The sequence below is a fragment of the Asterias rubens genome, chromosome 5 (genome assembly GCF_902459465.1).
Source record: "Asterias rubens chromosome 5, eAstRub1.3, whole genome shotgun sequence".
NCBI classification, from domain to species: domain Eukaryota; kingdom Metazoa; phylum Echinodermata; class Asteroidea; order Forcipulatida; family Asteriidae; genus Asterias; species Asterias rubens.
The window spans coordinates 9,968,014-9,991,634 of NC_047066.1; the positions used below are offsets into that span (position 1 = coordinate 9,968,014).

Sequence of the window (23,621 nt, forward strand, 5' to 3'; positions counted from 1 at the left end):
GCCAATTTCTGTGGATTTGCATACCTTTAAGAGGTCATGACAAGTCAATATATATATTTTTTGTTTAATTTCCCCATAAAATGGTCCCATGGGGTATAAGCAACCTTAAAAATGTTGAAAAATTAAAACTAGCAGGGTCACGTTTCACCCTTTTTGGCGCACTTTGGTTTCGGCCTGGTCCACTGTGCGACAGTGGCAATATCGCAGTGCGGAACAAACAATATTGCGCCCCGGCTGTGGGTCAAAATAACTTGGGGCTGCTCATTGGCCTATTATGGCGCGTATGATGTGCGTTTCCAATGTTTCATCGTTTTACATCCAACATGGCGGCGGATAGTCCATTCCCCCTTTTGAGCAGAGGCCTTCCAGGGAAGGGCTAAGAGGGCGGGAATGTCCTCTTCAATGAACCTTATGAAACAATTTAGGGCTAAATCATCGCACATGCTTTTTTGAAAGGTGTCTGTTCCTCCGAAGAAATATCCATATTAAGCCGTGTCTGAATTAGCGGCTACAGCTACGACTAGAATTCCGCGTCATCATGCGTTGAATTATAGGACGTCCTTAGCAACACACTTAGCACAGCCGTAGCCGTAGCCACCAATTCGGATACGGCTAATCAATGGTTGCCATACTTTGAGAATTTGAATGTCCAATACAGCACGTGGCCGTCTCACTTCAATTCCAGATTATCATTTGACCTTTTTACCGATGTTGAAAGGGGAAGTTTGGCTCCACGTTTTAATGAGTGAACATGTGAACCATGGATGAAGCCATGGGCATGAGGGGGCAGAGGCGTTGTTTTTCTCGAGATCATTTAGTTAAGTTAACTAAATAAGAAAGTAGAAATAGCTTATGCAAACTGCTAACCAATCAAGTTTAAGGGACCTGTGGTATAAATGCAAAAGATAGTAGTTACAATGGCCTAACGTGACAACCCTTGCAGAGTCTTTCTCGAAGGCTAAAACAAACATAAATAATCAACTCTGAACTCCTAAGTTTCTAATATTATCTTCAATCTTTATTCTATATAGTCACATTATCTTCAAACGAATAATAATATAATCACTTTCCTATCAATTTGATGTTTACATTCCAAGTCTAAAATAATTAAAATAATATCAACATAAACCTAATAAATCCACATTCAAAATTAATTATTTACAATATTTTAATAACATTCATTCCACATATTAACCCAAAATTATATTCCAACCCTATCCAATTCCTGCCACAAATTTGGATCGTACTTAGCCCTATCTTAAACAAGGGGGGTCACATTTGTGTTCTCTCCCAACAGTATCATTTTAAAAGTATGTTCAACACAATAATTTCCTTACCAAATTGTATGGTATTGCAAAGTCTGTTCACAGTTAAAAAACTAAAACACATGATATTTAATATGTAAATTAACAGAAAAACATATTAACCTTTTCTAATTGTACATTGTGTGTAATAAAGGTGTGAAAATGTAATCTATGATCGAGTAACATATCTTTAAAAGTATGATGCATAACAAGAAAGACCGAGTGGTGCTGACTTTTCCAGTCAATAACTTAACGTAATATTAAAATCCCCTATTTACATGTTATAATAAACAATGCAAAGGTAGGTTTCAGGTGAGCTTTGGGAAACAACTCCCATAAAGCCGAACCTGATGTATCTTGTTGCTTTGTCCTTTATTTTCCTCACATAGCCCATTCCTGTCGCGGTGATAAATGAAATGGCTCTCTTGCAAGACTGCTGCTTGGTGCGAGACTACTGGCCCTATTTCATAGCGCTGCTTAGCGGCCGATTTTGTGCTTACTGCGCAATTTCTATTTCATAGCGCTGCTAACCGTAAGCACACAAAAAGGCATGCTAACCTTTCGGTGCTTACCGCACAAAAATAAATGACGTCACAAAGCAAATCCATGGTAAACACGCAATATGGCCGCCCAATTTTTCTGCTAACCTGTGAAATACGCTAAGGCTTAAGCAAATTTTTCTGCTACAGTAAGCACGCAAATTTGCTTACCGTTAAGCAGCGCTATGAAATTGGGCCCTGATCTCACCACTACAGTTGGTCTGTAGTGGTGAGAGCAGCCCCCTCTGGCATGAACAAGCAGTCTCGCAAATAAGTTGCGGGAGAGCTCCGCTATCATCATGACAGAAATATACTAGCTATTTCTCAGTGCCTTGAAATAGAATGGGAAAGTTTGCTACATCTTGGGTTTTAGTTAGAGGTATGCAGTTTGGGTAAATCATTCTATGGCAACATTTTTTTTTTTTTAAATACATGTATATCCTACCAGAACTGCACGACTCTTTCATATTCAATGGTTCATGATGGTTCATTGCATCTGTGAAGCATCATTGCCTTGGTGCCCTTTGAAATTCCCTTACAGAATGAGTCACAAATCCCTCATTGAGGTGCCCACTACCCAGGAAATACTGCCTTTCTCTTACATATGACTACTTGCCTGCCAAAAAAGCCCTGGAATGTACGATGTCCCTATTTGTGTAAACAAAGGTTACAGGGTCTATTAACCCCATGCTCAAATCTGCATCTACGCGCAAAGGGTAAAGCCATAATTGGTTTACACTATTCAATTCACAACAATAGATTTGCCTGTTCTTCCAAAATGCAATTATGTACAAAATGATCATTATAATTAAAGTACAAGAAATATGGCCTATGAAAATGGGCATACATCTGTTAACGGTAACCATAAAATCAGTGCCCAATTTCAAAGAGCTGCTTAAGCAGAAAATATTGCTGCTAAGCAAAAGTGAAAGGGATACCAGTCAAAAATGGTTCATTTGGCACGACAGTTAGTTTTGCTGGTAAAACCTTCTTCTGGTAAGCATGATTTTGCTGTAATTAGCTACTTTTTTTGCTAACGCAGCTCTTTGAATTTGGCCCTGAATAAATAGATACAAGTTTCTTTAATTTTTCCTTTTATTACATCATTACTGCTAATCATCCAAAAGTAAACAAAAGAAGTGAATTTTGTATCTGCTTTTTAAATATTGCATTGGATGTTTTTGAAATTTTGTTAAAGGTGGGTACAACTAAAAAAGCGACTTCTTGACACTAGGTGGCAGCAAACTTATTAGCCATAGCTGATAGCCATGGTGGCCACTATAGGAATGCACTGTGTGGTTCGTGTGTACTGTATACACATACGTACATACAAATTTACCCAGACCAAAAAGTCTTATAGTAATGTGTCCACCATATCTCAGAAGAATGGCCTATTTCAAGCCCTTCATGGGCCTTTTCAAACTGTTTGTTTAAAGATAGAATAAGGAAATGACCAGAGAGTAAGGGAAGCAATGACCCCAGTTAGAATCCAAAGTGGTGAATCAGAAATGACTCACTGACCTTTTTAATCCAAATCAATAATAAATGTCTGCAGAAAAGATTTAGGGGGATTATGAAAGATTATCTTTTTCCCACGAGAGATCATCTGTTTTAACCCTCAGTCTTTTCCAGAAAAGTGCAATCTTAAATTCTCTACACGTACACGATGAGAATATTTTTTTTCATTTTTTTTTAAGTTTACAGAATTTTACCAGAGGTGTACATCTTATTCACCTGATGTGGACAGGACACCATCTAAATGTTGAAGGCTAGTTTTCAATACTAGCTGGTACCTGTTACTCTGTTGTTGCTCACCCTCCTTCCAGTCACCAAAGTATACTCCTGGATCCCCCGTGTCATCATAGTGGATTATCCCAAACATTACCCGATCTCGTTCGCAGTACTTGCTTCTGGAGCATTTGCTCTGATAACAAAAACAAAAACACATGTTCTTCCAATTGTTTGTCATGTTATTTGTACCTTTGACAAAATTTCCCCTTAGTTAAAGGAACACGTTGCCCTGGATCGGAGGAGTTGGTCTATAAAAAGCGTTTGTAACCGTTTTTTTATAAAATGCATATGGTTGGAAAGATGTTTTAAAACTAGAATACAATGATCCACACACATTTGCCTCGAAATTGCACGGTTTTCCTTTTACTGTGCAAACTAACACGGTCGGCCATTTATGAGAGTCAAAAATCTGACTCCCATAAATGGCCGACCGTGTTATTCGACGAGGTAAAAGGAAAAACCGTGCAATTTCGACGCATGTTTGTGTGGACCATTGTATTCTACTTTTACAACATCTTTCTACCCATATGCATTTTATAACAAATGGTTACAAACGCTTTTCAAAGACCAACTCATCCGAACCAGGGCAACGTATTCCTTTAATGCTGCATGAATGCTGTTTAAACTATAGCGTTTTGTTGAAATGTTTTTAGTTGAAAGTGAGGGTTAGAGCATTCGTACGGTTATCAAGAGAACGCAGGGTCATAGCTACTCGAATAATCAGCACAGGGCTAAACTCAATCATAATATAATGTCCGTTGGTTTGGCAAATGATAGTCATTTACAGGGCCAAATTTCATAGAGCTGCTTAAGCAGAAAATAACTCTGCTAAGCAAATATGACCAGCTCCGGTAATGATAACTTTGTTGCGCTTTGCTACCTTTTGTGCTTAAGCAGCTCTATGACATTGGGCCCAGGTCTTCAAGAAAAGAAAGCAGAAGTTTGAAAATTGCTGAACCACATGCAATAAAGAGATCAAGCAACCAGGTGAGCGGAAACGCCACCACTTCATTTTTCAGGCAGATGCAACAAAGTTATTGCACAAATTATTTGTTGGTAACATAAAATTTTGATTAGCATTCCAGCTAGATAGGATTAGAACTTGCATTAAGAAAAGTAGGCAAAAGAAGAAGAAAAACCTGAATCTTAGTTTCACACTTTCGACAAAAACAAATTCTTGCACAACAGGTTTCAAAGTTTGAATACTTGCGAGACTTGCACAGTGTATCGTCAACATAAGATGCAGGCTCAAGATGCAAGTACATGTAGTCGTCATGGGAGTGCACAACCAATTTCTTAAAATGACCCACAGATGTCAGCGAGACAACAAATATATTTCAAGAGCTTGAAGGCCATGTAAAGCCTGGTTCATATTTCCTGCGAATGCTTCATGCGAAACGAATTTCTCTGCGTCATAAAGGGAAATGGAGTGCGTACCGATTGTAGCGTCACCACAATCGCTTCGCATTCGCAGGAAGTATGAACCGGGCTTAATAAGAGGTAATGTTCAGCCAACCAGCTCAAAGCTATCTCCGACTAGAAAATTTGTCTGATTTCAGTTTTCTCATTACTGTCTTGGGGATAGCACACAGTTAGAAGATTGTCTCTTGTGCTGTCGAGTGTTGCGTTTGATACAATGCAAATGATTAGTTGCCTCCAAGAAGCCTGAAAATAATGCCCTGTGTGACACAAGGTTTAGGCTCCAACCCTCTGTGCATTGACCAACCACAACTGCACACTCTTGCCCCCCAAAACCTGACATGCACAAAATTTCAACAAGCTGCTGCAATTGATGAACCGGCCTGTTATTATAAAATATTATGTAAACACTTTCCCTTTTAAAGACACTGGACACTATTGGTAATTGTCAAAGACCAGTCTTCTCACTTTGTGTATCTCAACATATATGCATAAAATAACAAACCTGTGAAAAGTTGAGGTCATAATGTGTAGTCTAAGTTGCGAGATAATAATGGAAGAAAAACACCCTTGTCAAACGAAGTTGTGCGCTTTCAGATGCTTGATTTGGTAGCCTCAATTCTAAAGGTCTTGAAATCAAATTCCTGGAAAATTACTTACTTCTTGAAAACTACGTTACTTAAGCGGGAGCTGTTTCTCACAATGTTTTATACAATCAACCTCTCCCTGTTACTCGTTACCAAGTAAGGTTTTATGCTAATAATTATTTTGAGTAATTAACAAGTGTCCACTGCCTCACCTTTCAAGCCAGTGAGGAAATTTCAGTTAGTATGACCATGCTGTAGTTATTTAACTGGGTTTGCAACTCATCTTCAGATGAATCAGAGTGTGTTTTTGTGAAATCCAGACTCAGCCAATTACATGTAAGTGATCCGGCCATAGTCGCTGCCAAAGGAAGCGATAAATTTGGACATACATGTAGCCCTAAAATGATTTACAATATAACATTTTCATCAAGTGTTTGTGCTTTCATGAGTTACAAATAATTTAACGAATATGGTTAGAAAGATTATTTAAAAGTAGAATCCAACAATCCACAAAAATATGCCTCGAAATTGCGTGGTTTTCCTTATACTTTGCGAACTAACATGGTCGGCCAATTTATTGACTCCACAAAATGGTGTGCCGTGTTAATTCATGACGTATAAGGAAAACCATGCAGTTTAGAGACATGGATGGATCGTTATATTCTACTTTTAAAACATATTTCCACCCATATGCATTTTATGACAAACTGTTTTAAACTCTTTTCATAGACCAACTCGCCCGATCCAAGGCAACGTGTCCCTTTAAAATAAAGATTGCAATAGTGTGTGAAGCCTGGGCCCAATTTCATGGCTCTGTTTACCGTAAGCACAGAATTGGCGCTTACGGAAGCAGGGAATTCTGTGCTTACGGCAAGCGTATTTCACGGGTTTGCAACGAATTTTGGCTTCTGCACGTGCGTACTCCGCGTTACTAGGCATTCTACGCTTACAAGGCAAGCGCAGAAATTCGGCGCTTGCATGTAAGCGGGGAATTGTGATCGTAAGCGCAGAATTCGGCGGTAAGCATAGCCCTGAAATTGGGCCCTGGTTAGAGCAGATAGCATCATATATAATCCATAAAATAGAAGCATTATTAAAGGAACACGTTGCCTTGGATCGGTCGAGTTGGTCAATGAAATGCGTTTGTAACCGTTTTTTATAAAATGCATATGGGTAGAAAGATGTTGTAAAAGTAGAATACAATGATCCACACAAACATGCCTCGAAATTGCACGGTTTGCCTTTTACCTCGTCGACTAACACGGCCGACCATTTATGGGAGTCAAAATTTTGACTCCCATAAATGGCCGAGCGTGTAACTTCCCAAAGAAAAAGGAAAACCACGTAATTTCGAGGCAAACTTGTGTGGATCATTGTATTCAACTTTTAAAACATCTTTCCAACTATATATGCAATTTATAAAAAAAACGGTTACAAACGCTTTTTATAGACCAACTCGTCCGATGCAAGGCAACGTTTCCTTTAAGCATTAAAGGCGCAGGTAATCAGGATTAAATATCAGGGCCATTTTCTTGCCCCAAGCAGAGACAGAGGAAGACTAATTAGTGGAAGCAGATTAGGTGGCAACAGACAGACTGCATAAATCCATAGTTTTAAATGAGATATGGTCATGCTCAGTATAGAGCAGATTCACAGGGTATGTTTGCTGCCACCCTCTATCCCAGATAAAAGCTTATACGTAAGGGCAAATAATGGCTTAGAAAGAAGATTCTGCTTATACACACTAGTGTAGAGTCATCTACGAATTCATGAATTAACCATCTTTGTAGCTCCCCCCCCCTCCACCATACCCCATCCCCCCTTCAGAGGGGTTTAAAGTTTCTTTATAACGCAATATACCACATACATAATAAAGCAAGTTTCCATGCCCATGCAGTGTTACACCTCAACTCTTTGATGGTGGCCAACTTGAGATAAGACTAGTCTCAACTCTTCGTGAAATCCACCCCTGCTTAGTATCTACAGTCTCCCTGTGGTATTTTGTGGTAAGCACCAGCTGGGGCAGGAAGAGTGCACCAATAGCAACAGGGTTAATGACATAGTATTTGCATGTGCTTGACAACCCTGATGTCCGGCCTGATACATTTCGGGGCAAAGAAGGTGATTGCCTTTGGTGCCCTTGAATTTTCCCAGTAAAAATTCAAAATTTTCTCAGTTATAGGGTGCCCTTTACCAAGGCGCCCTTGCCCTTTCAAAACCGAAGCATACAGGGCTGTGATGTTATTTGATCTTGATTGTATGCAACAAAAGAATCTGACCTGGTTCTGAGCAAGACGATTTTCCCCCAGCAGTTAAGTTCACCAGATAGATATAGAATCAAGCAGTGAACATGCAGCGGAGGAAATAGAGGTTTGTTTCGACCAAATCATGCAAAATAAAGCTTAACATTCATGCAACAACGAGTTAAACAACAAAAATTAATAACTCTAAAAGCCAACTAACAAGTACTTACACAGTGCACCAGAGGGTATATTATTAGCGTTATTGGCCTCAACCGTCAATGGGCCCGGCCTGTGAGACAATAGGAGTTGATGGGAGAGGGGGAGGGTGGGGGGGGGTGACAGACGTAGAGAGACACAGGGTGCCACAGAGGAGAGTGAGAGAAACATAAAGACAATGTGTGAGACGCCACGAAACCGGAAACAAAACTTTTTAAAAACTATTTCCAACGGAGAAGGCTAAGGAATTATAAAACCATAATGTGATGATTTTTCAGTGATGAGTGCATTACCACAGAAAATGTTACCACAGAAAAGAATCTTGTTTTAAAGGAATTTAGATCAGCTTCAACTTGAACAGATAATTTCAATCACTACTTTTGTATTCGCTAGCTTGTCTGACTAACCAAGACAAGAAAGGTAAGTTGTTCACTATGCCCAGTTAAATGGGATTTTTTAGCAATGGAATAATTAGCGCCAAAAGCCTGTGAGCGATGCACAAGTTTCCAATCACGCTAGGATGGAAGCAGTAGCTTCAGAACACCTACATTGTATTAGTAGAAGTTGATCTCAGAGCATTCTGAAGGCTTACAAATTTTTCGTCTCCAGTCACGTTACGACTGGCATTTGGTTTACGACGTCAGAAAAATGCCAAAAATATATAATGTAGTTTTGTTAACAGTTTTGAGGACACACTTAAAAAAATCTTCCTGCCATCCCTTCAACCTTCCATAAATTGTTTTGTTGGCTTATTAGTTACGACAAGGAATGTCAATTGATTGGCTTGGATTGCTCAGTTGTTAGTCGAAGCCTATTGATTGGCTTGGATTGCTCAGTTGTTAGTCGAAGCCTACACCCTTGCCGTTGACCAAGAAAAAACCCTGCAGTTAATGGCACCATCCATTCTTCCCTCAGTGTTAAAAGTCAAAATGAAAATTAAAATATAGTGCACTGCAGTTAAATTATGGTTAGTGAGCCGCTGTTTTCTTTTTAAAACATTCCCGCCACAATTTGGTCTCAACTCTACCTTTCATTTTTTTTTTTCTACAACGCTTCCGCTTGGTGTGTTGACCTGGTGTTCTGACCATCGCAACACAAGACAGAACTGACAAATTGTTAACGGAGGGGAAATAAATAAAAAGTACAATAAACACACAGGGAGAAAAGACTTGATGCAATTCATCTCTCTAAAAACGTAACTCGGAAAATTCATTTCAACATTTAATCTTATGGAAAGGGAGGATTCATCAACTCAACACATAGATAAGTACAGGAGTTCAACCATGCTGATATTACACATGCTTAGAACTTCAACGTGCACCACAACACTCCACTATAAATGCCAACATGGACACTGAAACACTATAAGGCTGGAATTTTACGCAGGACCATCAGCCCGAGGCCAGTGATTTCACTATCAGGCCAGTAACTCAAGACAAGTAAGTCCAGTGGTCTTTGTTTTTATTATCAGCTCAACATCTTTGTCTCAAAAAAATCCTGATTTGAGTAGGAGTCTCACAAGTAACTTTCAATCCTGCTGTATCGCCCATAAAACAAAAGAGATGAATCTTCTCTTAGTTAACAGTTTAGATAGATGATTAAACTATGTTCTCATTTTGATTCTAGCCCTTCTCATTTTGATTCTGGTTTTGTAAACAATATCCTGGTCCAGTAAAGACTATGGCAACAAGTCCTTCCGTTTTGTGGACATCCCCCCCCAAAAAAAAAAAAAATCAAGCTGTATATAGTGTCTCTGGCCAGAGGCCCTAACAAATCATAAAAAAAACTCCCTCCATGGTAACTCAACACCTAAAAGCAAAAAACGAAACTTTTACGGGGGCACACGGCAGGGGCCACTTCAGGCAAATGCCAGGCCGATTTCACAAAGCAAAAAAATTCATCGCAACACAAATTTTCAGTATCACCATAGTGATTTGTATTGTGACATCACACTTTACTAAGCAACTACGATTGATTTGCAGTTACGATCAATTTGAGATCTTTGTGAAATCGGCCCACCTGGTCCATTAATAAGATGTTTGTCTTAGGGCCAGCAGTTACAAATCCCACAAAGTCAGATAACTTCACAAATTAATTTTGCAGTTCTGACTCTTACACATCAATGTATCCATGGTGTTGCACCCTGTTTATCTTCAGAGTTCCGGAGTACAAACTTACTAGTAATCCACTTTCTAACATTGTCTCTTTTGTCTCCAACAGTTGATAAAACTAAGCCCTGTAATTCCTGCTCTTTCCAATCTGGGCCCAAGTTCATAGAGGCGCATAAGCACAAAAAGTTGTTAAGCACAACATAATTATGCTTGCCAGATCAGGGTTACCAGCCAAAATAACATTTCATGTGTACAACTTGTGACTGGTATCCTGATCATTTCTGCTAAGCATAGATTTTTGAGCAATATTTTCTGTTTGAGCAGCTCTGGGTTGTGCTATTGTTAGTTATGGAGCTTAAAAAGACGATTTTCCGCAATGTTTGTAGAAGTCTAAACACAACAAGATCATTGTCTCTCCTCTTTTTCAAATGCTGTCGTCAGAATAACTGCAATAAAAAAGGGGGGGGGGGTTGAAACTCTGTGAACTCACCTGTGGCCGTGCTTAATGTGAATGAGTAAGAAAAAGGCTCCAAAGAGGATGCATAGAGACCCGGTGACGATGTAAGCGATGCCAAGAAAGTTATTCTTGCCTCCGAGCCAGGAGGTGGTGGTCAAGACGATGCTTTTGGTTCCGTCAAACATATGCACTGGGTAGGCTGAGGGGTAGGTAGTTAAGGATCTTACAAGACAGTAAGTTTGCGTTTAGTGCATAGGTCGTCTTCAGCTGATTCTAAAATTCCTGAGACATACTTTGACAGTTTTGTTTGTTATCTCAACAAGTAGACATTGAATTGAACTGAAACTTTTGCAAATTTTATTGTATCTGTCTGCCTTTTGTAGATCAAGTTTGGGCTATGACATGAATCCCTAGTCACTGTGAATGAAGATATAGGTAATGTAATTTAACCTATAGAAATTTCAGACTAAATAGTCCTCTTGTTTTTAAGAAAATGTGAAAATCACAGAGCAATGTTTTCAGGAGACTCAAGTAAATCCACTGACATGAAAATCATTTTCGTCAATTTGTTTAACTAATTTCTCAAAAACTACAGCACCTCAGCACGTAATATTTTAAGGGAAGCTTTCTACCATCATTATCCATAAGCCGTGTAAGTTTAACTCAAGTCTGTGGACATTTGTGTTTTGTGTTATATCAAAATACTTTGGATAAACCAACTGGCCACCCCAAAAATGTTACAAAAGGATACAATAGTCAACAGTGAGACTGTAGTTCCCGGCCGGTAGTCCTGTATCGAACACAGTCCCTGCTGTATAAATGACACGGCGATGAAGTTTACGGAATGTTGGTAGGGCCGCGGTTCTCATCCACACAATGAAGTCTTCATTCTCATAACCGTTTGGCAAATCTTGGATGCTCCGCTGCCAGTTAGGGGGATTGGTGCTCCCATCAAATGCTATCGAAATAACGCAAAAACAGAATAAGCCATTTTGAGACAGAGCAAAATGGCACTATAGGTTTGTGTAAATTTGTCTGTAGACACCCAAACCAAACAGCCCACTACTATAATAGTGTCCACCATAACTCAAAAATGCTAATAAACTGTTAGGTTACAGGAATGTTGTTGTTGTGAGTTCAACAATTAAACGTGCTACTGACCGTCCAGTTGAAACATTTCACCTATACAGGTCGTGTATGGTGGCACAACTGTGCATAAGTTTGACTCTGCACATGTGGTTCACAGCCAGTCAATCTGCTTTAGAATATTTTCTGGAGAGTCAAGGGAAGCTGGCAGCCCTGGGCCAGTTTTGTAAACAGGGCCAAAGTTCGTAGAGCTGCTTAAGCAACACAAATTGCTTGACAAGCTTTTTGCTTAACAGAAATGAGCAAGATACCAGTCGCAAATTAACAGAAATAAGCAAGATGCAAGTCACAAGTTTATTATACATGTGACATGGTAGTTTGGCTGCTAACCTTATCCTGGTAAGCATATTTTTATTGTGCTTAGTTACTTCATGTGCTTAAGCAGCTCTGTGAAATTGGGTACTAATCAGTGGTACTGATCCAAGTGACTGAAAATGGCGGATCCCTTTTTAAAGTTCAAAGAAAAAACAAATCTTACAGGCTGGGTTCTGGAACTTGGCATTTCTGTCGCTGTCCCATGCTATGCCTGTGCCATTCAGCTGAACTGGTTCGTTCATGTTACCATCATCGAGAAATGTGATGTTAAATGTATCTACATGGGAATAAAGAAGATGCAATATAAATCAAAATAAGTTTGAGCATTTACTGTCTTGATGTATTTGGAGCCGTTTATGTATAGTTCACCGTTGCGGTAGACGGGTCGAGTTTGCAAGTGCTCTCTTGGCGTGCTTCAGGATCTTCTGTTGTTCCGGCCGATAAAGGAATTTGACCAGGATATGGCGAGGTTTGTCTGTCAGGTGAGGCGTATCTCGGTGAGCGGCCGGTCCGGTGGGCGTTCTCGATAGTCACGTCGGGCATGCTAAATTTTGTTGCGAAGGTCTGCATAGCCTTTTCAAAGGGGACTATATGGTTCTCGTTGAGATGTTTAAGTGTTGGTGTTTAAGTGTTGGTGTTGATGTTTAAGTGTTGGTGTTTGCAAGATTTGCATAACTGAAAAGAAAGTATGGTTACAGATTGAATAGCTTCTGACTGGCACACAAAACAAAGATATTGACACATTTGTGTTGTGCTCGGCTACTTGTTGTGCTTAAGCAGATGAAACTTGGACCTGGTGGCCTTTGTGCCCCTGGAGAAATTCTCCGTAGGCTTTAAAATTTCATCCAATAGAAGTGCCTTTTAAAAACTGAAGACAGCCTTGCCCTCTCAAAGATGAAGTAGTCCTGCGCCTTCATGTAATCTTTTGCGATCAATGGTAGCATGCCATAGCAGGATTTATCGAACACGTGGTTTCGTCCATGGATAATCAGGCATGATATTTGATCCTTGGGAAAAAAGTAGGAACATTTCAATATAGGAAAGGTACACTGTTGGTAATTGTCAAAGACCAGTGTTCTCACTTGGTGTATCGCAACATATGCATAAAATAACAAACCTGTGAAAACTTTAGCTCAATTGGTCATCGGAGTTGGGAGAAAATGATGAAAGAAAAACACCCTTGTTGGACGAATTTGTGTGCTTTCAGAGAGGAATAAAAGACTTCTGGCTAGAAGTTTTGTATTATTTTAGTGAGAAATTACCTCTATTTCAAAATCTATGCTACTTAACAGGGAGCAGTTTCTCACAATGTTTTATACTATCAACAGCTCTCCAATGCTCGTTACCAAGTCAGTTCTTTAGTTAATATTTGTTTTAGTAATTACCAAATGTGTACCTTCCCCTTTAAGTACAGGGATGACCTACATGTACACACGGTATGGGCTTAAGAGGACTTTTCAGCCTTTTAAAAAACATTTTTTTCTTTAAGGGTAAACAATTAATCGGAAATCAGACTAAAGTGGGATGAACATGATGAATATCACGCCTGGATAAATCACACAGCAACTCACCGTTGAAAAAGCTGTTAGCGATTGCACCGCAAGGAGCAATGGGTTCATATTCGGTGATATTGTGAGCATCATTTGTGTCTCTCTGCTCGTATGGCTGGCATGATGTACTTGGGACGGTCTGGGAGGCAGCATCCCCGAGGAGCTGAAGATCATCCCGAGAGTTAACGTACCGCCGATGGTTCTGGTAGTAGTTCGTCAACATGTACAGCATGTACACTTCCCCCTGAAATCAAAGGTAATGTCGATATTGTCACCGTTTTCGCAAAGAGGCACTTCTTTAAAAAATTATGAACAAATGAAAATTTTAAATCTGTGTTTTTAAACATTTCTTTGGATGTTATCAAAGACATCAACATTTTCCAAAAGTATCAAGTGATAAAATGTTATAATACTAAGCACTAGGAAAATTTGACAAAGTTTACAAGGATTTGAACCCACCCTCTGATGACTTAACCACCAGAACTTGAACTTAATGCTCTAAACCGTTTGACCATGACATTGACAACCGATGACATAACTCAAGCACTGGAATGTGAAAATAAAAACTGAAAGACACCAACCTCCATTTTAGTATCGAGTTCGAACAGCACCTCACACTTGCAGCTTAGTCCCATGTCAGGCATCTGATCAAATACGTTTTTACAATTGTACGTGACGTTATCTGTGCTATTGCTGTAAAAGCAGTCTGTGTACTCTACAACAACCTCCTGCACCTGTGTCGTACAAAATGTAATACATGTTCATGAATAATTATACAGTTAAAATCATTATGTCAGGACTCATATTTATTTATTTTTTTTTTATATTATTTATTGGTTTATTTCATAAACATTACCAAGGAATGAACAGTATGACAACCGATATGGTTGAATTGTACTAGAACATGTACAGTATAAAAAATATCTTTAAAAAGCGCTAAAAGGTTTTCAGTTTAAAGGCAGTGGACACTTTTGGTAATTGTCAAAGACTAGCCTTCACAGTTGGTGTATCTCAACATATGCATAAAATAACAAACCTGTGAAAATCTTGAACTTGAGAGATAATAATGAAAAAAAAAAACACTCTTGTCACACAAAGTTGTGTGCGTTTAGATGGTTGATTTCAAGACCTCAAGTTCTAAATCTGAGGTCTCGAAATCAAATTCGTGGAAAATTACTTCTTTCTCGAAAACTATGGCACTTCAGAGGGAGCCGTTTCTCACAATGTTTTATACCATCAACCTCTCCCCATTATTACTCTTCACCAAGAAAGGTTTTATGCTAATAATTATTTTGAGAAATTACCAATAGTGTCCACTGCCTTTAAACACACAATGGGTAATGAGCAAGAATTACAAACAATCAAAACAACAATCAACCAGCACTTAACAAAAAAGAATGAGACTTAACAAAAAGTAATCAAAGAAACAAATTGTGGATAAAAAGCCAGCATTAAAATCCATACAGTTCAACTTAAAAGAATTAAAAAACAGAAGCACACCAAAAGACTCATGTTAGATTCAGGTTTTGTACAAAAATGTCTACATGTAGTCCAGCAAAGATTCTGAGCTACAAGCCCTGCTATCTCACTTATTTTCCACCCAAAATTCAAGCCCTGTACACTATGTGGTTGTTCACAGCTACACCACGCATGGTGCCAAGCATTCTAATCTTTCTAAACATTAATCAGTTCGGGTCTGCTATTGAGTTGTAAGAACTCTCAGGTTCTGGTGGATTTAGGAAGGGATAAAACTTGCCTTCACAAGTGAGTTTGGGTTAATTGATGGGTTTTTAATTCCAATTCCCAAATGCTGTTTGCCCAGTATCCTTCCCTCACTGTATCAGAGAGCAACACCATGAGCTGAACCCACAGAGGAAAGACTGGCTTAACTTGACACCCTAACCTGTGCAATCTGATAAAGGTGGCAAAGCACTGCTAACTTTAGTCATACTCTTGACTATATGTATATAAACTTTACGCAAAATAATATTAATAAATGCCAGGCCTCGGAATAACCCACAGCACCCATGCAGCAATTGTCGTGATGATCTGTGCTTTTGCTGTATGCCCTGTGCAAGCTACCTGTAAAATATTACAATTGCCTCATAGCGAAATGTTAACCCCACGGCCATCACCACTCCCCCGTGGTTTGTTTCACCCCCTGCTTGTTTCAGAATCACTTGATGCAATTTTCTACCAAAAAAGGGGGTATCTAGCTGAACCCTTCTCCCAAGAAAGGGTAGCCAGTTCCTGAAGACAATCAGCGCATACTGATCAAAATGTTGAGTTATAAACACCGGTTCTTCTCAGAGCCAACACTACTCAAAGAGAGATTTACACAAGGTGCTAAGCAAACCTCACCTGATTACTTCCCAATATAGTTTGTGTGGATTAGTAATTCAGGTTTCAAAAAGATTTACCCAGGATTTTGTTCAGTGTGAAAGGGGCTCTGTATACAAGGCCAATGTTAGTAACTTACGTTATTTGATGTGACCAGAAATAGAGCTCCAAGAGGCACAAAGATGATACCGATGATGAAGAATGCTGGTAGTACGGTACCAGCAGTCAGGATAGGTTGCCAGGCGGGTAACCTCTGCTGCTTAAAGGCAGTGTCTGTGGATATGAACAAAATGAACATTTTTATCGACATTTATGTAATGCATTCCTAGAGCCTTTATAGGAGAGTACAAAACAATTCTTTAACTTGGCGTTAACCACTTTGGGTCAGGTCACTTTGGGTTACCGGTAACCTCCGCTGCTTAAAGGCAGTGTCTATGGATATGAACACAACAAACATTTTTAGTCTTAAAGCCAAATTTAATGAGTTCCTCATTTTCTAAGAGAGAGTCTTTATAGGAGAGGACAAAACAATTCTTTAACTTGGAGTTAACCACTTTGGGTCAGATCACTGTGGGTTGCCAGGTCGGTAACCTCTGCTGCTTAAAGGCAGTGTCTACCGAGATGATCACTAATGAAAATGTAGTCTTAAAGCAGGGCTCTCTAAAGCCAAATTTAATGAGTAACTCATTTACAAAGAGTCTTTATAGAAGAGGACAAAACCATACTTTAACTTTGCATAAACACTTTGGGTCAGGTCAGTATTCCCAAAGTATTTTCTGTGCCTCTGCCTGCTGGTATTATGTTGGGGATTTTTTTTGAGCTTCTGGAGAAATCGTTAAATTTGGAAATGAATTTCAATGTTTTCATAGTAAAAAGTTTCAACAACCCTAAGCGACAGTAACAATGAAAGTTTGACCGGCAAGTTGATGTTGGTTTCCCCCAAAACATTGACTTGTGTCACAGAAAAATTATCCTGAGCCAGCCTGGTGTTTCATTTTAAATATATACTGAGAAGATACATGTAGACTCAGCAGTATTGAAGGTAAAGCTGGGGCTCTTTACTCATGAAATAAAACACTCATTATTCATTGACTTTGATGCTTGTTAGCATCAAACTAAAAACAAATTTAGAGATTTTTTTAACATATTGAATGAGATAGACACATATGACTCTTCTACTCCTAGAACTATGAGGTTAGTTCCACTATCACATGCGATAGCGGAACATATCTCCAGTTTTGCTTTCACCAGCTGTAAAGGCATGAAAGGGATGAAAGGGATTAATCCATCAAGTATCTACATGTAGAGTATGACTCTTCCACAAATGTTTAATGGTTTAATATGTTCACAAAACATATTTTTAAAGGATGAAGAAGTGCATTTAAAATTTGTTTGAGGCAGTTGTCGTCAGGCATAATGTAGTTCTGTCGGCTTAGTGCGACTTTAAATAAGGCCAATCATGTTTATTTAATTTATTTTATTTTATTTTATTCAACATCCAAACAGCGCAAGCGCCAATACACAACGAATCACAGTAAAACGTAACAATAAAATTTAAAAATATCAGTCAGCTAGTGTTTATGTCTGAATCAGAAATATTGGAAAAGTTTCCATATGGTGCCACCATTTTTTCATTCGATATTAAAAATTAAAGTATCTAATTTACCTCAACGAAATATCCCTTTTTGTAAAAATTTGTGAAAAAGTGGTGGTGCCATACGGAAAGTTATCTGAAATTTTAAATAACCAATAATTCCAATGTCATTGACCATGGCGAATTGTGTTTTTTTAGTTAGTTTTACTCCAATGCAAACATGCTTTTAAATATTTTAAATTAAATTATAAAATTTGTTATAAACAATCAATTAATTTATGTTTCAATAGCCCAGTGGCGGCGGTTTGTGCAGTAAAGACATGTCAAGGCCCAATTTCATAGAGCTGCTAAGCACAAAAATTTGCTTAGCATGAAATTTTTACCTTCATAATCATAAAAACAGGATTACCAACCAAATTTTTTACGGGATTTTTAGGATTATAATTAAACAACAGCTGAATACCTGTAGCAAGCAAGCAATAGGCCTATGCTATGCAACAAATGCAAATAATTGTTGCTGTTTGTATCAAGGAAGAAATTTCCTGCTAAGCAAATTTTTGTGCTAAGCACCTCTAGTCTACGTACGACTACGAGTATGAAATTGGGCAAAGCACTGGCATATGACTGGGTGGGAGCTCAATCACAACAACTTACAAGAAGGGGGGCAAGAACTTGAAGAAGATAGATGGCAATCGAAATCGGATACTGCATTTTTTTAGATTTGTTAACGTTCCTTCCGTCCTCTCCTTGATCAGTTAGGAATGTGAACACATGAATTGAAAAGATTGAGGCAAGAAAGATCAGACCACTCCACTTTGTCTGTGAGTGTGAAAACGGAACTAAACTAACAATTTGAGTTGACAAAATGAAGTAATACAAAAATTAATAATAAGTAATTTCATGAAAAGCAAGGCGACGTTTAACTGGTTTTACAGCTTGGTTGTGCACCTTTTAACTGTACACTTACTTGCAGGTCTGTTACTCTTTTTCTTCTCCTCTGGATTGCCATTATCATCGTTCAAGTTTGCCACGGAATTGGCATTTTCTTGATCGCTGCCCGTCGACTTGGCAGAAGACACCCGAGATCGTACATCCGCCATTTTGTTTAGTTGTATTTTGATAAAATTTCGCTGGTAACCAAAAACAATTTTGCCTTCATGTGTATACTTCTTTATGACTTCATAGACTTAACCTAGTAAACCACTGTTTCAGTGTTTTTATTTTCAGAATATAGTTTCATTTGATAAACATAAAATAAAATTTAAGATGCATATTGCAGCAGCAAAATCTATTAAATAGTTGTATAAATACTAAAGTTACAAATAACACCCGATCAGTAGGCTGTAAATATATTTTACCATCAGGACCCCGCCCTTAAATGGAGCGAAAACAAATAAGTTGACTGCTACAAGTTTAACAAATATTCTCTGGTGTTTTTTACAAGCGTGAGCGGTTACTTTTATTTAAATACTATCAGATTCTCTTATCAGTATGACATCCCATATGGTCTAGTGGTTAGGATCCGTGGTTTTCACCCACGTGGCCCGGGTTCGATTCCCGGTGTGGGAAGCCTTATTTTTTTTTCTTGATGTTTATTTTTGTATTTTGCTATATATAATAGGTTTGAGAAAATTATTTGTGTCTTCGGTGCTTGTTGTCGTTTTCTCTTGGTTGGAGTTCACTCTTTTCAAAAAATGTAATGTAGAGTAGGAATTTGAGAGGCCTATAGCCACCGTCTTCCCTTCAGCTCCATATTGATTCTAAATAATAGTCCAGCCTTCTTCTGGCTATTGTGGTGGCAGCAGACATTTTTTTACCACCAAGATTTCACAATTATTGTTGGATATCACAACGACTTTTTCCTACACCGTAGGCCTACTTGCAATAAAGTGTGATTATTGTTGCATTTTTTTTAAACTCATATTAAAACAAAATTACATATATATAATATATATGCCTCTGGTTTAGCCTTGGTGTTCCTTCCAAAGTTTCCATTGACTAATATTGTTTCAATGGAAGTGCCCTTTGAAAAATAAAAACGGACTTGCCCTTTCAAAGGTAAAATTTCAGACCTGATAAAACATACCCTTTACTGTGTTCAATATGTAATTTTACCGGTTACACGTATGGGTCATATTATCGTTTTTGCTCGGCTCAATATACACTCGTCAACGTCCCCAAGAGTAAATCCCCCATCCCCCTACATCTTAAAGATTTGACAAGCCTGACGAGTTGATCCCCTTGGCCCTCTTGCGGCGGAGTCGTCAATTATGAGTAGGCAACTTTGGCGCCTCTTCTACACAGGAAGGAAACAGCTTTCACTTTTTTTTTTCTTTTCTTTTTTTGACGCGGTTGTATGGGAACTCCAAACGAAGGGCATTACGATAGTGCCTTAAAATAGTACAACAGGAAATTCCAAGGTCAAAATGTGCAAGATGATTTGTTTGGCTATTATAATTCAAACATATAGCTATACAAGTATAAGAGATTTACGCTGATGCTGCCGCAAACATCACCGATATTACTCTTCACCATGTTAGTTTAAAATCCTACTGTATTAAATTTTATAACTTATAAATGCCTGTTGTATAAGGGCATGTTTTAAACTTTGTTAAAAGGCTGTTTCGTAATCAATTCAATCCAGATTATAACAATTAATCTTGGCAGTATAAAAACACCACTCTATCTACATAATGGTTGTCAAAGAACCTGCACGGCCACAACACAACTCGTACGTGTATGCATGGAGGTAGAATGTGGGACCTCCATGGTTTACGTGATCACACAGTGTCATTGGGTGGTGCGCGCAATTTAATGTTTGCCAAATACCGGTATGGTTTTATGATGTACTGGTTAATTGTTTAAAGGCAGGTGTGTCCCTATTGGTGTAACGGGAAACTAACTGCTTAAGTGAGTTTGAATGGTTTGATCATTTTTATCGGTTGTACAGCTTCACCCTAATTACTATGCACACTTATCCGTGCGGATGACGGGTTACGCGCATGCGCAATCGCAATGCCAAACCTCACGTTGCATGCAGTGGGTATGTGTGAGGCTTCGCATCATGAATACAAGGGTGTATCGTTTTGAACTCTTCAACTCAGTGCATCTTTCTCATTTATCTTTGCGCAGAGGCGATATCGTAACCAATGAGGTTTATCCGAGGTGCGATTATTGCTAGTTGAAAACTTATCCCAATACCCCGCAATGACGACGTGAAATATCGTCGGCAGATGCAATTTTTGATGGTCTCTACGGAGACCCAATTAACAAAAGCTAAAAATAGAATAGGGGCCTAGTAAATAAGGGAACTGAAATTCCTGATAGAAAAACATCTGACCTCACTCCACATGAATAAGCCCAGTCAAAGGACAGGTGAAAACTCTGAGGGGTTGTTATAATATCAAATAATCAACACTATGAGAGTGGCATACTTACAATAATAGTGGGGACTCAAGTAATGCACATTCGTAAATATTTTCCCAGCTTCACTGAGCTGATGGGTGTGTTATTTATAACTTAGCATCAGAAACAAATTAAATCATAAAGGTAGGATAAAATTGAGGACCACTCTAAATACATTCGTTTGTTTACATTCAACAATTATGTATCAATATTTAATCATAATGGGGTATATGGTTGCATGGAATCCCGAGTCACCAAAATGAAGAGGGATGTGCTCAACGTTAAATACCGTTTCAAAAAAAACCCATCAACAACTATTTTCTGCCACTCCGAGGCCTGATACATGCCTCCATTCACATACCAGTTACACTTTTCTTGCCAGTGCCACTTAAAAAAAGTCTAGTAGAAATTCAAATTGAGCAGAGGTGCTCTCAAAGGGGCAGATTGTTGGCTTCAAAAAAAATTGCTGTTTGGAATACGTCTTATCCTTTTTTATACAATGATCTAATATGAAATTGCCTGTGGAAATACAACCAGCAGAACGTTTTCCTTGCCTTATTTTACAAAGTCATGCAACTGCGGTTTTGTGTCAAAAAGAGGAAAGGGCCACGCTTAGTGCCACAATCAAGAAACCAAATATGATGAAATCAGGTGATCAGCTGAAAATTTGCACAACATTTATTACAAGAACACAGTCTAAGGCCTATTTAACCAAAGTCCCAGAGGAAACTGTTGTGTGATTGTATGCCATTTAAAACAAAAATCTACTTTTAATTTGAATAGTCAAAACACTCCATTATTTACAATTCTCTTTATTTCCTTAAAGATAAGAACTTTAAATAAACAAGAAGTGAACATCCCCAAACTTACATATACAAGAAAGCGGCGAATTAAAAGACAAAAACAAGAAAAGGACAAGAGAAAGAAACAACAAAAATACACCGGATATTAGAAAGTGAAATATTGATATGTTTTTTTATTGGAAAATACAACTCATTTATAATAATTTTATCAAGGATGATTTAATTTAATTTCCTCTTCCTCAATTTCATCAAAATAAAGGTTATACAGTACATTTCACTTCAATAACAGCTCTATGTTTCTCAAGTTAGGGTGGATGGTTAGGTATTTTGTTGAAGGTAAATAAACAAAAAATCAATCTAAAAAGGCTCCAACTATAAAACATGCCTGCTTCATTTAAAACAAAGTTCATCAGCTCAATTTAAAAACATAAAATAGCAAAAACTACTTGCTGGAATAAAATATTATAATGCATTAATTAAACTAATATACCAAACTGAAAATATACATGCAGTGTTACATAAAGCCAACTCATATAGCAAATAAGAAAACAATATTATAAATCATACAAAAATTCAAATGTTATGGCTTTAGTTTTCCTGCAAAATTGGTTCTCCATGTGCCCTTCAGTCACAAAGAAAAGGGCCTGGCCAGTCAGACATGACGACTTTCAAGGCCCATCAAGTGTAGTTTACATGTGTACATTAGACCACTTAATCTTTAACCTTCTCTTTGCATTCTTGCGTATTACAATGTGGTATCTCCTCAACATAAAGGTCATTACTAAACAATCAATAGTTATCATGCAAACAAAAATACTTTTAAAGCTAAAAGAGACAGGCCAAAGGTACAGCGTTAGATTTTTCCAAAGAGTACATTCACATGTTGTCCTTCTCATTGTTTTTAAAAGAAACGTCTCACACAAAACAAACCTGTGAAAAATCAACAGCTTAGTTTCTCAAATGGAAGGCTGAAAAATCAACCTATAGTGGTATTGTTGAGTCTACATGCTAGGCCAAATTAAAAAAATAAACAAATTTCTTGCCCCTCCCACTTCCTTTTTCATGCTTGCATAATTTGTGTGTTTTTATACCAGCAGGACAGCTACAAATTAAACATGGTCTTAAAAGATGCCTAGAATTTGGCTTCAAAGTTTAAGTACAGTTGTAGAATAACAATTCCCAGAGTACTTAAAGGCAGTGGACACTATTGGTAATTGTCAAAGACTCGCCTTCATAGTTGGTGTATCTCAACATATGCATAATATAACAAACCTGTGAAAATTTGAGCTCAATCGGTCATCGAACTTGCGAGATAATAATGAAAGAAAAAAACACCAATGTCACAGGAAGTTGTGTTCGTTAAGATCGTTGATTTCGAGACCTCAAGTTCTAAATCTGAGGTCTCAAAATCAAATTTGTGGAAAATTACTTCTTTCTCAAAAACTATGGCACTTCAGAGGGAGCCGTTTCTTACAATGTTTATAATATCAACCTCTCCCCATTACTCATCACCAAGAAAGGTTTTATGCTAAAATGTATTTTGAGTAATTACCAATAGTGTCCACTGCCTTTAAAAACTTGCATCAAGTTAAGACCAAAACCTTAGCACCATTTGGTGTACAATTTGTTGTTTTTTTTCTTTCTGAAATGTCCCCTTTAAAAAAAGGAAATGACTGACAGGCCCATCAGGATGAAAGTCCTTCTCTTACTTTTTTTCACACGTTTCACCGTGTCATGACATGTGTTTAAAATAAATCTGTAATTCTCGTTAACGAGAATTTATATTGTTTTGCTGTTTTCT

At 38.1% G+C, this 23,621-nt stretch overlaps 1 protein-coding gene and 2 non-coding genes across 5 annotated transcripts; 2 read left to right on the forward strand and 1 right to left on the reverse strand.

The window, feature by feature from the left end:
• Positions 1-2,249: 2,249 nt before the first annotated feature.
• On the reverse strand, positions 2,250-18,712 carry LOC117290385 (cell cycle control protein 50A-like). 3 transcript variants are annotated; one of them, XM_033771756.1, is made up of 9 exons: positions 18,580-18,712; positions 16,158-16,291; positions 14,260-14,412; positions 13,700-13,922; positions 12,292-12,405; positions 11,419-11,625; positions 10,701-10,866; positions 8,114-8,172; positions 2,250-3,767 (listed from the first exon to the last, which is right to left on the reverse strand). In XM_033771756.1, coding segments are annotated over exons 1-9 (1,191 nt in total). In that variant the 3' UTR covers positions 2,250-3,765. The 3 variants fall into 3 exon arrangements, with proteins under 3 accessions (XP_033627647.1, XP_033627648.1, XP_033627649.1); XM_033771757.1 differs by lacking the exon at positions 8,114-8,172 and adding an exon at positions 9,127-9,204; XM_033771758.1 differs by lacking the exon at positions 8,114-8,172.
• Positions 18,713-19,109: 397 nt separating this feature from the next.
• Positions 19,110-19,181, forward strand: Trnae-uuc. The gene has a single exon. It is a non-coding gene; the product is annotated as a tRNA-Glu (tRNA).
• A 1,551-nt stretch (positions 19,182-20,732) lies between these two features.
• On the forward strand, positions 20,733-20,873 carry LOC117291016. Its single transcript, XR_004519115.1, has one exon. It is a non-coding gene; the product is annotated as a U4 spliceosomal RNA (small nuclear RNA).
• Positions 20,874-23,621: the final 2,748 nt, after the last annotated feature.